Genomic DNA, 14,723 nt, shown 5'->3' with positions numbered 1-14,723 from the left:
TCCTACTGTTTACAACAACCTAGACAAAACTGGAGGACATTATGCTAAGTGAGATAAGCCAGTCAAAGGAAGACAAATACTGTATGATCTCAATTATATGTGGAATATAAAAAGATAACGTTGAACTATAGAAAAAGAGGGTAGAATGGTGGTTGCCAGGAGCTGGGAAATGGGGGAAATAGTGAGATACTGGTCGCAGGGTACAAACGTTCAGTTATAAGATGAATAGCTCTGGGAATCTAATGTACAGCATGTTGATTACAGTTAATAATAATGTAGTATATACTTGAAATTTTCTAAGAGAGTAGATCTAAAGTGCTCTTAGCACATACACAAAAAATAATGACTATGTGAGGTGACAGATACGTTAATTAACTTGATTATAGGAATCATTTCATAATGTATACATATGTCAAATCACATTGTACCTTTCATATAAAACTTTGGCAGTTATACCTCAATAAAGATGGAAAAAATAACTAAATAATAAAATGCATTTGTAACCAAGTATGCATCTGTTCCCCCTTCTACATGCTACTACCTTTAGGAAATAAAGGGACTCTGTCTCATTTCTATACATGGGTCTGTATAAACCCCATTGACTTCTACTCATCCAGTTCTCCTTCCTGCCACTCACAGGGCTACGTAGGCTTTACTTCTGCCCATCACCTGGAGCTCCAAAATTAATCACCTCCTTGACCTTGTTGGGGTGCTGATGTTTAGAAGGTCACACAAGCCTGTACTGATCCTTCCCTCAGTTTCCCTTCAGCATAAGGCTTTGTGTGGGCAGTGCCATTTACTGAAATGTAGGAGAAAATTGGTATAGGAGGAAGAACATTTAAATTTGGATGCTAAAAATGATTGTTCCCAGAGTTCAAAGAAAATGGGAGTAGGAATAAATAAAAGCTATCCTTCATAGAAGTTCTCTTATTGACAACTTCCTTCCTAAACTTATCTTTTCTATCTCATCATCCAACTTTCTACCCCTACATCATCTGAAGAATACACTCCACTTCTTACTTACAAAGATATATCCCTTGAATCTCAGCAGTACATTTCTCAAGTCCTAAGTTATTCATTCTAGACAATCATTATGGAGAAGCCAGTAGCTTCAGGCTTTGAACATCCCAATCAGTCTTCTTTGAGACATCTTCACCAGTTTTAAATAAATACATACAATAGCTCTGGGAATCATTCCTCCTGCAGCCATATTCTTTTTGTGTAACTATTAGACCGAATGTTGAATGAAGGGGTCTAGAGTTAGTAAATATATCTGTGCGCGCACACACGTGCAATTCAACACCCATTTCAAAGAGTATATTTCATACTACATTGATAAGAGAAACAATTTCCTTAAATCAATGTCATCTCCAAAAATCCCCCCTGGGAGCCGCAATGAAGACACAAAGAATTTCACCTTATTTTGCCAACTGTGAATTCTCTCTTGTTTACTAGTGATTCCAGTCTAGTCCAGGTATGTATTGATATAGAAATAAATAAGACATATTACCAGACTTCCTAAAGAACAGAGACACAATGCTCTTATCAAAGAACAGAGACAAACTTTTCTACTCCAAGACCTGACAAAAAGTTTGCAAACTCAGAGTTTGGTTTGGTTTTCCTTTAATCCAGAAAAGAGAGTCAAACACCAACACACTGAGGAAAAAAATTATTTTTAAAACCAGAGGATGAGAAAACAGTAGAAATGGTTAATTTTGCAGGAAAAGATAGAATTATATGGCTATATAAGGACAGCTGTGAGGTGATTCATGAAGTGTCTAATTACCCAAGAGCCATATGGGAAGGGGCCCTGCAAAAACAAAGTCAGCACCGAGGTCCCTGCTTTCCTGTAAAGTGTAAATTCCTTGGCAGCCAAGGGAGATGGGGGGACCGTGTTAGCTATGTTCTTCACAACGGCAGTCACATTAGTTTTGTGTGAGAGAGTGACAGATCGGCAAGCTCTGTGCATGATTCAAAAATCTATGAGATAAAAGGTAGTTTTTATTTTATTGAAGTCAGTTCTGGGAAGATAAAGTTGGGAGTTGGACATTTTCATATGGTGATTACATAGTTCAAAATTGTTTGATATCTTTCTCTTTAATTTTGAACAAGGAAAGAATAAAAACAGTATGATATTATAATAAAATGGTAGCTGTCCAGGATAGCTTTACTTAAAAGAAATTGCTGTTTTTTAGGAGCTATGAATCATCCCCTGACTTGTTCTATAAACACCAGCTTCCAGTCTGTGTCATAACTCTAGCAGGCCTGGCTGGACACCACAGGGAGGATTGGAAAGCATATTTGTCATGGGACCCATAACTTATCCTGCAAAATATCAGAAAGGCTAGAAATGAATATAAAAAAAAAGTTATTATCACACCTATTTGTAAGTTGCTCGTTCTACTTCTGTGTATCAGAATTTTTTCGTTTCTTTATTTTACACTAGATGTTATCAATTTGAAAGCTAAGTTTATTCTGGAAAGATACATGCGAACTATTTCTCTTCAAGTTCTTTCAAAATTTGTGAAGGATTGTTTATTTTGCATTACATTTTAGAAAAATATGGTTACTCTTAGTTTGTCTTTTTAAGAGGGAATGAAGGACTCTGCTACATGTAATAATTGAACCCAAATATTACAATATGGATAAATTTCAGTAGATTATATTATCCCAACCTGTTATTGTGGAAAGTGAAGGAGCTGTGAAGAGTCAAAGTCAGAAAGGATATAATACCAAGGAGTTTACAAATACCATGCTAAATTTCTTCCAAGAGCTTTCATTCAGTCATTCTTCTATTCAACAGGTAGTATTAAGTGTCATTGTGTGCTAGGCACTGTTTTTGGCCCATGAGACAGTAGTGAAAAAATAGCCCCAAGTCTAACACTGACAATCTTTTCATTTTAATTCAAATCACTCAGCTGATAAGTGACAGGGCCAGAATTTGAACCAAGGTCTTTCCAGAATTCATTGCCTCTCTCTCTATTTTTTTCTTTATCCTAAACAATATTCCTCTTCATGAATGGAAAATGTTTAATTATAAAAGCTCAAATCTCTGAATTAAACATAAGGCTATAATTTTTCTAATATTTTATGTTGACAGGGCACAAAAGAGCAACGTGGAGACATGTATGCTCAGGGGGGTGAAAGTGTCTATCACATTTACCCCCATCATTTTTACACTATAATTTTCATAAAGATAGAAATGGCTTCTGAGTGATGTACATTTGCTTGACTTATTGTGGCTTTTACCTTTCATAACTCCAAGGGAGAAGCTATTATTTTTATAATTTCTGGAAGAGATTAAAAAGAAACTTCAACTCTTGTGAAATTAATTAGAAAGGTAGTCTTCAAAATGACTCATTTGCCACTGAGAACATTTTTAAAATATACTGTCATGATCTTCAATATAATTCAAAATAAGAGTTTGAACATTTACAATAATACAGTGTTTCTCAAAAGCATATATTATACAGTGATAATTTTTAAATGTTGATGACATCAATTATGTTTTGTCATGATGAAATATATAGTACATCAGGCTTTATTAGGACAATGCAGAGAGACAGCCCAGAATCATGAAGGTAGAAGTGAAGATGATTTCCTTCTGCCTTAATAGCTTTAATTGAAGAATACAGCATAATACAGCTGCTCCTCTCTTCAAAGTTCCATTTCATTGTCTGTCTATAAGCTGTCACACCATGCCTGCTGCTTGACTATTATGTCACCCAATCCTGTTCCACCTGAACAAATTTATGGCAACATGTGCTGAATACACCTTTTTTTCCCCACTGAAGTCTAAATTCCCTATGCACTACTGAATTAGGACTATTTTAAGCTTATTGGTTTAAACTTATTTACTATGACAAATGTAAAAGTGCTCTACCTGTATAAATAAAATAAAAGCTAATGTCCAGAATTGACATTTTACTTAGGCAAGAACTGGGGATATGCTTTATATATTTCCAAAATAGAAGTATTGTGATGATTGGAACAAGACAGCAGATTCTATGTGCAGGGAAAAACAAAATATTTGAACGGTATATAGGACTTCTAAATAAGGACAACAAAATGAATTAAACCAACCATTGAAAAATGGCAGACTTCACCTGTGAAATATAGATGATTGATTTCAATACATTCTCTAACAGTCTCCTTAAAAATTCTAGCTTTTAAATAATTCACTTAACACAATGAGTTTTTGTTACTTTCTTCTTTTGTATTCAAAGACATCATGAAAATCATTAATGTCTATAACCGGAGTTAAGCTCAAATTGACTGTTTCTTGCAAAAAAAATGAATGATTATGATTTGCCATGATGCATAAACAGAGTAGTTGTTTTTTCATATCATTCTCTCTCTCTATCTACTAATCTGACAAATGACAGTGATTTAAATTATGGATAGAACAGTAAGTAATGAAATATGCATAGCACAAACATTTTGCTTTACAGTGTCTGGCCAATGAGAACACTTTTAAACAATGTGCAAAACAATATTTTATAGTATTTACGATGTTCGCTATACAGTTGTGCACTTGTTGGAGTGCACTATTCTGTGGCAGAAAAATAAATTTTGACTTGATAAGAGACATAAATAAGAATTAGTTTAGAATGTGAGAGAGACAGAGAGAGAGAGAGAGAGGGAAGGAGAGACACTATGAGGCAGAAAGCAATGGGCAGCACCTAATGATTCTGAAGAACTATGACACCCATCAGACCAAACCACTCTCAGTTGAAAGAGATAGTTCTGGTAGATTGAAATTTGGTAGGCATACTTTATCATCACTTCTGATTATTTCCTTCACTAAATGTTCATCAGTAAGTTTAGAAAATACTGTTTAAATTGTGGAAACAGTTTGGTTAGTGCAGGCTTAGCTCCTAACATGGCTATTGATGGTAGCCTTTATTTCAGGGCAGTAGGAGTAGTATTGCTTCTCATTTCTTCATTAACTTGGAAGATGGGAAACCACACATATATTTTTATGTTTGCAGTTGACACTTAGCTTTATCTTTGTATGTGGAAAATGGACAGAAATGGAGAAACAGGATAAATGATGATTCAGAAGTAGGGAAAGAGGAAATTGGAGACAAGAATCATCTGAAAAACAGTATGATGAAAGAATCGAGAATTCACTTTGATAAAAGTAATGATCCTTTCCTAGATTATAACTAACTGCCTTACGCAATCTGATATTTAAATCAATTAATAAATAAAACACAACTGGTGACTTGATCTTTCAGCAAAATACAGCACATGAGTTAGATTTTTCCGGAAAAATCAGATAAAAATCATCTGCTCTTTCCTCAGCGAGGTGCTGGGGTTCCATGGCCACGGCACCTACCAATCACTTCTCAGTAATATGTAACTTGTGCAAGGCTCTTAGAGATAGTTTAGCATTTTTCACTACAGAAGTGTCTGAATATCACATTTTAAAATCTTATCTATATGTGGTATGAGTTGAATTGTGTCCCCCAAAAGGATATGTTCAAGTTCTAAGCCCTGATGCCTGTAAATGTGACCTTATTTGGAAATAGAGTCTTTAAGGATGTAATCAAGTTAAGATGAGGTCATGCTGGAGTAGGATGGACCCTAAATTCAATATAGCTTGTGTCCTTATAAGAAGAGGAGAAGAAACAGACAGAAAGGAGAACACCATGTGATGACAGAGACAGAGATTGGAGTTGCATCTACAAACCAATGAATGCCAAAGTTTACCAGCAACCACCATAAGGTAGAAAAAGGCAAGGAAGAATCCTCCCCTGGAGCCTTCAGAAAAAGCATGGCCCTGCTACCACCTTGATTTCATACATCTAGCCTCCAGAAGTGGGAGAGAATAAATTTCTGTTGTTCTGAGCCACCGTATTTGTGATATTTTGTCACCGCAACCTTAAGAATCCATTACAACATGTCATCAATAAAAGATCAAAAAAAGTTGTTTTCTGCCCAATGGATGTAAGTGAATATTTACACTTTATATACTTATACATTTGTAGGTGATTTGTGGGGGATATCATAGTAAGTCACAGAAACAGAAATTCCTTTTTGAAAAGTGCCGATAAAGGAGCGGTAATAGACTGGATAGCGATACTGACCCCCGTGCATGTGAGCACATCCATCCCTCACCACCATGGCTGTCATCTTGCTAAAACTGGGCTCTGCCAAGGGTCTCTGTATGGTTCAAAAGCCTTTGCTGACTTCCGCTTGCTTACCGAAGGGAAACTCTATATATTCTACAGCATGGCACACACGCCCTTTCCCAGACTGACTTAGTTCTAATATTCTAGTCTCATACTGTGCTGTGCCCAAGTGGCATCTATGTGCCAGCTGCACTGCATTACATCATTCTTCAATACAGCTTGTACTTACTTGCCTTTGAATCTTAATTTGTGCTGTTTCATCTGTTCTCTAGCAACTAAAACTCTGTCCCAGTTATTCAAAGGTAAACTCAAATGCAGTTTTTCTTCATGAAGGCTTCCCCAATCCTCTTCACTGTAATTTTTTCTATCAGTCACTATTCCTGCCATACTTTGAAACTCCATTAGCGCATTTAATAAAATGTTCTTAATTTATAATTATTTTATGCATGTTCTTACCCTAATTTTATCAGATAAGTTGGTATTTATGATATTACTTTACAAACCCCTAAATTAAAATACACTGGCTATCTGAAAACAGTTAAATATGAAATGTTACTTCTTCTACAAAAAGCTTGAGAATTTGGAATACTCCTTGCTGTTTGAGAAGGTTTGATCAGTGATTAATGAACAAGTGAGTGAATGAATGATTGAATGAGGAATTGATGTAAAACTAAACGTGGTGGTAGTTTACAATATTACCTAAAAGTAAGGAATTGGATATCTATTTTAAGTTTTGGTAATATTAGTCAGAAACATTATAATAAAAGTCATGATATTAAGGTTTGCGAACATCTCTAAAGTATATGAATTTTCAATTTGAGTCTTTGATGTCAAGCAAATATTAATTAAAAAAATAATAATGTGGATTCTTTGCTTTGGACTAAATCTTGGATTATGTGTTCACATGACATTTCCTATTTAATAAATTAGCAAATAATTACAAATCAACATAAATAAAAATTGTGTAAAGTGCATAAATTAAGCAGACTTAAGTGTTTTACATCAGAAGAGAGAATTATTTCATGGAAACATAATCCTGTTTTAAGTACCATGAAGATAATACTTTTTAGAGCTTCCCTGGTGGCTCAGTGGTTGGGGGTCCGCCTGCCGATGCGGGGGACGCGGGTTCATGCCCCGGTCCGGGAGGGTCCCACATGCCGCGGGGCGGCTGTGCCCGTGGGCCATGGCCGCTGAGCCTGCGCGGCCGGAGCCTGTTGCTCCGCGACGGGAGAGGCCACGGTAGTGAGAGGCCCACGTACCACAAAAAAAAAAAAAAAAAAAAAAAAAAAAAAGATAATACTTTTTAGATGTCTGGGAAATCTAAATACAAATAACACAATCAGTGTGAGTTTATTTATAAAATTGAATTAAAGTTTGTAAGTTTAAAATATTACCCTAGCCACATAACTCTTGATGCTTTACGAGATAGCTTTTATGAGTTTTTTATAAAAAATATTAATAAAATAAATGTGTTACCTGATGATTTTCAAAGAAGAGTCTAGTGTTTGGAGACAGAAAATGTTAAATTTAACACTTGCAGAAACTGGAAGACAGAAGTTCCCTTTACAGAGTCTCTTCATTCTATTAGAATAAACTCTTCTTTGAATCCAGCTGTAAAAGAGCATAATAGTAATAATAGCAACTAACGTTTAAGTAGTGTTTAATACATGCCAGGCACTATTTTCAGTTGTTTGCTTACATCAATTTATGTAATCCTTTTAATTACCCTATGAGACATGCACTATTATTATCCATATTTTACAAAATGAGAAATGGCTCCTTAGTTTATTTACTCACCAATGTCACATACCTAGTATGTGGAGGAAACAGAATTCTAGTCTGTGTCTAGAGTATGTCACTTTACCATCCTTCTCCAGAGCCCTCTCAGTTTTAGACGAGAACCTCTCTAATCTTTCTTCTTAATAGGAATTCAAAGTTGTGGCCACATATATGTTTCAATCCTTCAGTAGCATAAAACATACCATAAAGAACAATTTACAAAAGGTTGTGTAATGAACACTCCCTGGGATGTCTTTTTCTTCATGCACATGTGTGTTTCACTTATCTAGAGTGAAGGATGACATCAGAAATAGAAAAGTTGTGTTATTATCCAGTCATAGTAGAGAGCTAAAGTTCCTACAGATTTAAAGTACTGTGTGGATTTCAGTTCATAAAAGTAAAATACATATGCTCACACACACATTTGTCACTGTTAATTTTAGTTACTTCTGATTCTCTTAAAACCATGAATGTATTATCCCTAAAATGCTCATCTTTAATATTCCCTAAATGCACTAATGTGGCAACATATTATAATGGAACTAATTAGAAATAGGTTCAAACCTAAATTTACCATTAATTATTTATGAGACCATTGGCAGTTTGCATTTCTTAACTGAAGTTTCCTTATTTGTAAAATAGAGATTGTGTATCTATTTTGAAGTATCAATATTATGGAAAAAATAAATTAAATACATAATACATTTCCTGAAACAATTTGGAGCTCTTCAGAATTCTGTTTTTTGTTTCTTTCTTTCTCATTCGTGTGACAATGAAAATTTGTCTGCTTTATTCATAAAAAACTGTTAGGAAATTTCTTTTTAGAAACATCAGCTAGGTAGGTGAAACATGTATATCTGTTCTTTAGAAATATTCAAATCATCATTCATCTATTTATTTTAGTACAAATGCAGTAATCTCAGAGTACCCTTGGGTTGACATATGTTTTTCTTATGTAACAAGTTGGCGAAGCAAATCTATTCTTCCACCACTCAGAAAACTTGATGGGATATCATTCCTCCACACATTCTGGAAAGTTCCAAATACTCTGACAGTGTATTAGAAAGCAAACATGTCAATATTTTTTTTTCTAAAATGTATTGTTGATATGAACCCTCTTTAGGAATTCCTGTTTATTACATTGCTCTGATTTTACTAACATAGTAAGTTAGTGGCATATTTCTAATCCCAGTCATCTTAGTCCTGTCTGGATTCTTCACCCATGGAGACAAATGGCCCTTTTATTTTATAGAGTGGATATAAGGCAATGTATATATGAACAAGCTATAGTTTTTCTGTTAAGGCCCATATTGAAGTCATATACGAAGTCCATATGGTGAGCTGGGTTTTTGTTTTGTTTTATTTCTGTCCCTAATGAGATTGGTATCAGAAAGTCACCATTTTATCCTTAGAAGGGAAGTTGTCTTTGTAGTAAGGGTAGCTTTTCTCAAAAAAAAAAAAAGAAGTGGGCCAAAGTGGTGTCATCTTAGGGCTCCTTCTGTTAAACATATGACTTTCAAGGGTGGAGACCTCTACTCTCTGGGAAATGAGATTCAATCATACCCCTTCTGTTCCAAGTGTTTGCAGAAAAATTTTACCCACCCCTGATGCAGTGGAAACAGAGAGAGAGAGAGAGAGAGAAAGTGAAAGAGATTCAATGGACACCAGACCTGGTTCTGGCAGCATTCCAGAATGGCAGCTTGACTTTGGGTGATAACTGTTTATGGGTCCCAAATAAACACTAGTATGCACTCCAAGCAAGAGGACACTTTTGGCCAAACGTTCACTGAGGTAAGGAGCTCATCCTTATTCAATACAGATGGTAGCAATGTTCATACAGCACCTGAAGGGAGAATTAAGAGCAGTGAGTGAAAAGTAGAAGAAACATTCAGCCTAATACAGGAAGCAGCACTTTCCAACAATGGCTGCTGTCCAGCAATGGAATGCATGCTCCATGAGGTTGTGAGCTCCCTATCACAAAAATAATTCTAACAAAGCCCAGGTAACTATCTGTCATAAATACATGTGTTTGGATTTCAGAATTCATTTGCAGCAAGTATTTATTCAGTGCCTAATATGGGCTAACCCTTGTTCTAAATGCTAGGGTTAGTCATGAACAAAGCAAAATACTGTCATCATGAATGTTACATTCTAGAGAGAGAATAAGGAAACCAATGAACAGAAATACACACACAGGGCTTCCCTGGTGGCACAGTGGTTGGGAATCCGCCTGCCAATGCAGGAGACACGGGTTCAAGCCCTGGTCCGGGAAGATCCCACATGCCACGGAGCGGCTGAGCCCGTGAACCACAACTACTGAGCCTGCGTGCTACAACTGCTGAAGCCTGTGTGCCTAGAGCCCGTGCTCCACAACAAGAGAAGCCACTGCAATGAGAGGCCCGCGCACCGCAACGAAGAGTGGTTTCTACTTGCCACAGCTAGAGAAAGCCCGTGCACAGCAGCAAAGACCCAACACAGCCAAAAATAAATAAATAAAATTTTTAAAAGGGAACAATAAGGTATTAAAAAAATTTTTTAAAAAAGAAATACACACACATAATTTAATTTAGGGATAAGTGATAGGAGGAAAAATAAAGCCTGACAAAGGAGTTAGAAAGGATGATCAGGGAAGATCAGTTTTTCTGGCAATTTGTGCAGTAACTAGAAGTAGATCAGAACTCCTTCTAAGCCATGATAAGAAATACGAATTTTATATTAATAGAAATTTAAAACACATGGTGGGAAGGCAAACTCCATGATTTTAACTTCTCTTTGAACTCTGTTTGCACAACTCTCCAGTTTTCCATTCTCAAACTTTGCCTCCCTTAAAATGAAGTGACAAATGGTCAAGTTATTTTGCATAATTTAAAATGGGAAAACTAGAAAAATTAAAAATGGTTCAAATGTTTTAATATAATTTTATGTCATGGAGTGAATTTCTTTGTTATTTAATTTCATCTTTATAACTCTCACTGATGTTTTCATTTTTTTAAATTTGAAAGATGTAAAAAAAGGAGAGAGAGGTTAGTGTAATAAACTCTATGTTCCCCTTACCCAGCTTAAACAACTATCAAACTGCGCCAACCTTATTTCATCTGTAATCATACCCACTTTAGCTCCACCTCAGGTAATATTGAAACAATTCCCAGACATCATATCATTCCATCCTTAAAGATTTCAGAATGTAAAAACTTTTTGAAACATAATATCATTAACATTCCTAAAAATATTAACAATCATGTCTTAAGGTAATAAAATACTTAGTGTTCAAATTTCACCAGATGTCTCATAAATGTTTTATTAGAATTGATTTATTTGAATTAGTATTTAACACGGTTTTCTCATTGCAGTTTTTTGGTATGTCACAGTCTCTTTTAGTTTATTAGTTTTCTTTTCTCTTTTTTTTTAATTTCAATTTATTTGTTGACAAATTTGTGTCCTTTGTCCTGTTATTCCCCACACTCTAGAGTTTGATCATTCCATCTTCATGGTATCATCTAACATGTTTCTCTATTTCCTGTATTTTCTATAAACTGGGAGTTACGTCTAGAAGTTTGATCAGGTTGGGGCCAAGTTTTACAGGCACTCAGTCACAGTTAAGACTCTCCCCTGTAGCCTTGGGCTCACCTGAACCTCTCCTCACCTCCTCAACCTTCAGCTTTGCATAAGATGCAATCCCAGACTGAGAATAAACTGGTAAAATTCACAGAGCAGCTAAGAATCGTTCTTCATTCAGCTGGGTCTGCAGAAAAGCCTAGTAATTGCGTTTCATTAGTGTGTCAAGATGTTCCTCATTATCCCAACAAATATTCATTTGGAAAATGTTATTTGTACAATGTTAGAAATTAAGATATTAAATAAATACACTGTTGAAAAGATGCTATCATTGGCCTTTTAATCTCTATTATTGAAAAATCATAGATGATTTTTGTTGATGCCTTTGGAAAGTCATTTTATTCTTTTAAGTCTTTTTTCTTTTTCTGTAACCCTCCATACAGTTCTTCTGAGTGTCAATTTTCCTTGAAATCTTACCTCCAACTCAGTTTCTTTACCGTCAGATTGACATATGGACTGTATTCTCCTTCAGGAAGGGAATATTTTAAAATTTTCTTTTGCTTATTACTGAGAAAACCCAGGGGGCAGATAGATGAATATTGGGACGCACTATTAACCTTCCTTTTTTCTCTTTTCCTCAGTGGTTTTCCATAGCAACAGCTGACTAATGACAGCACAGATCAGCCCTCAGTCTCAGACACACACACAAGTCAGAGGTGGTGTTATTATTTTGCATTTTTTTCCTAAGACAGTGATACGGATGAAAGCACCTAAATTCGACCTTTTCTCTCTCTTCTCATGGTTGTTCATTTCTACCTTATTTCAAAATTGCTCTTCCCTGATCTTCTGTTTGAAAATAAACACTCTTACTAGTTGATCTACATCCTTTGATGTCAACTATTTCTAATCTGGAATGTTCAAGTCAGTAGTTTTCCTTAATTTGTGGCTAATTATAGTTTTTCTTTTAACTCAGTTTAAAATTTGGTTTCTTCATACCTTCCGACCTTCCCCCTCTGTGACTTTCTATTTCTCTGCAATTCAACAAAGTGTCCAGATGAAAGGGAAAAAATGATGCTTGAAGTCCACTTGATTTGTTTCCATATTCTTGGGGCTATTTTAACTTTAAGAAATTGGTGTGTTTATTATTTCACTCCTTAATATATTGCCTTTGTTTCCAATCACCAAGCAAAAACAAACAAAAACAGAACTTGGACTACTACTTTTTTTTTTTTTCAAAACAAAGCTGGATACTGGGGATTTTCAGCTTATCCAACCAAATATACACACATGGTTTTTGATCTCTCTTTTATATCTTTTCACATAAAACCTAAGCTTTTCTTTGCTCCTTTACTTAAAAACCGCTAAAAATATTTATTACGTACCTATTCTGTGTCAGATACTATGTTATGTGTTAAGAATACAGTGAGTAAGAAATAAGTGTTTTCCTTAATATGGTTGAACTCTACGAAAAGTTAACAAGTGAACAGGTAATTCCTTTCCGTCAAACATTCATTCCCTTCTCTTTTGCAGTGAACACAATTTGTGCCAACTGTAACTTGCAGAAAAACTAAAATGTCTCCAAAGGAACACGTGCAGTTTCTTGATTATTCATTTATGTCCAATTTACTCTCAGATGCACTTACAGGTTTTAAATTGACCGACAGTGTGCGGTGCTGAGAGCCACAAGGCAACAAAGAAAGTGAAAAGTCAAAAATACACAAAGCTGATCGTGCGGCTGGACCCGGCCACCGCTGCGGTGGGAGGTGCGTGTCCGGGTTCTCGTCGTCCCCGCCCCTGCCCCGCGGCTTCTGCCTCTGCGGTCTGCCATTCGACAGCCGACCCTCGGGCCCCTCGCCCGCCATGGAGATGCCACGTGTCCACATAGGACGCCCGAGCTACAACGTCCGGGAGAAGGATATCCAGCGCTTTTTCAGTGGCTATGGCCGCCTTCTCGAAATAGACCTTAAAAAGGGGTATGTCTTTGTGGAGTTCGAAGACCGTGGCGACGCCGGTGATGCCGTGTATGGGCTGAACGTCAGGGCGCTCTGCGGCGAGCACGTGATCATGGAGCACGTGATCGTGGAGCACGTGATCGTGGAGCATGCTGGGGGCCGCGCCGCGAGCGTGGCGGCTACAGCTACGGAAGCCACAGTGGTGGAGGCGGATACGGCAGTCGGAGAACCTCTGGCAGAAGTGAATCTGGACCACCTGTACATGCAGAATTCAGGCTTATTGTAGAACACCTTTCTAGTCTTTGCAGTTGGCGAGATTTAAAGGATTTCATGAGACGAGCAGGTGAAGTAACCTATGCGGATGATCACGAAGAACGCACAAATGAAGGCGTCAGTGAGTTTTGCTCCTACTCGGACATGAAGCGTACTTTGGATAAGCTGGACGGTACGGAAATCAATGGGAGAAATATTAGACTAATGGAAGATAAACCACGAACAAGCCACAGGCAGTCTTATTCTGGAAGCAGATCAAGGTCACGGACTAGAAGAAGGTCACGAAGTAGAAGTCGTAGGAGCAGCCGCAGTAGATCTCGAAGTATCTCAAAAAGTTGCTCCCGGTGCAGGTCTCGGAGCAAAGGTCGATCACGTTCTTGTTCAAAAGGCAGGAAATCTAGATCAAAAAGCAAATCTAAACCTAAGTCTGATCGAGGCTCCCGTTTGCACTCTCGGAGCAGATCGAAGGATGAATATGAGAAGTCTCGAAGCAGGTCTCGTTCTCCATCTCTTTCCCCCAAAGAAAATGGGGAAGGTGATATAAAGTCAAAACCTAGATCAAGGAGCCAGTCTCATTCCAATTCACCCCTACTTGCACCACCCCCAAGGGCCCGTTCTGTGTCCCCTCCACCAAAAAGAGCTTCAAGATCCCGTTCTAGATCTCGTTCAAAGTCAAGGTCACGATCCAGATTGAGCTCCAGAAATTAACCCACAACTCTGCATTCTTTGCACACTATTACAGAACACTTTCCTACTTGCTTAGGCAGTTACTCTTCCACGTTTGTACTGGGCCTCTTCTGCAAGAAGAATCTCCCGAAAAAAGGGGCATACAAAAATTGGATTTGTAGCCAAATTTGATGAAAAAGATGAGGTCAAAGATCCTCTCCCTTTGTAGAATTAAGATAACTTTGATTTTATAGCTTTTGAGCTAAAATAACTTTTGTAAAGATTAAGCTAATTTAGTGTTTTGGTTTTTTTTTTAAGTGTTTCAGCAGGATCTGTTGCAGCGCTTTCTGTCATTGTTATA

At 36.8% G+C, this 14,723-nt stretch overlaps 1 protein-coding gene across 1 annotated transcript; it reads left to right on the top strand.

Moving 5' to 3' along the window:
- Positions 1–13,133: 13,133 nt before the first annotated feature.
- Positions 13,134–14,404, top strand: LOC307186400 (serine/arginine-rich splicing factor 6-like; the record flags this gene model as incomplete). The annotated part of the gene is given in 2 exon segments (XM_079921454.1): positions 13,134–13,575; positions 13,578–14,404. Coding segments are annotated over 2 exon segments (1,071 nt in total). The 5' UTR covers positions 13,134–13,331.
- Positions 14,405–14,723: the final 319 nt, after the last annotated feature.

This window comes from Stenella coeruleoalba, assembly GCF_951394435.1.
Source record: "Stenella coeruleoalba genome assembly, chromosome: 5".
NCBI classification, from domain to species: Eukaryota; Metazoa; Chordata; class Mammalia; order Artiodactyla; family Delphinidae; genus Stenella; species Stenella coeruleoalba.
The sequence above is the reverse complement of the archived record's forward strand: the minus strand, read 5'-3'. Positions and strand labels throughout refer to the sequence as shown.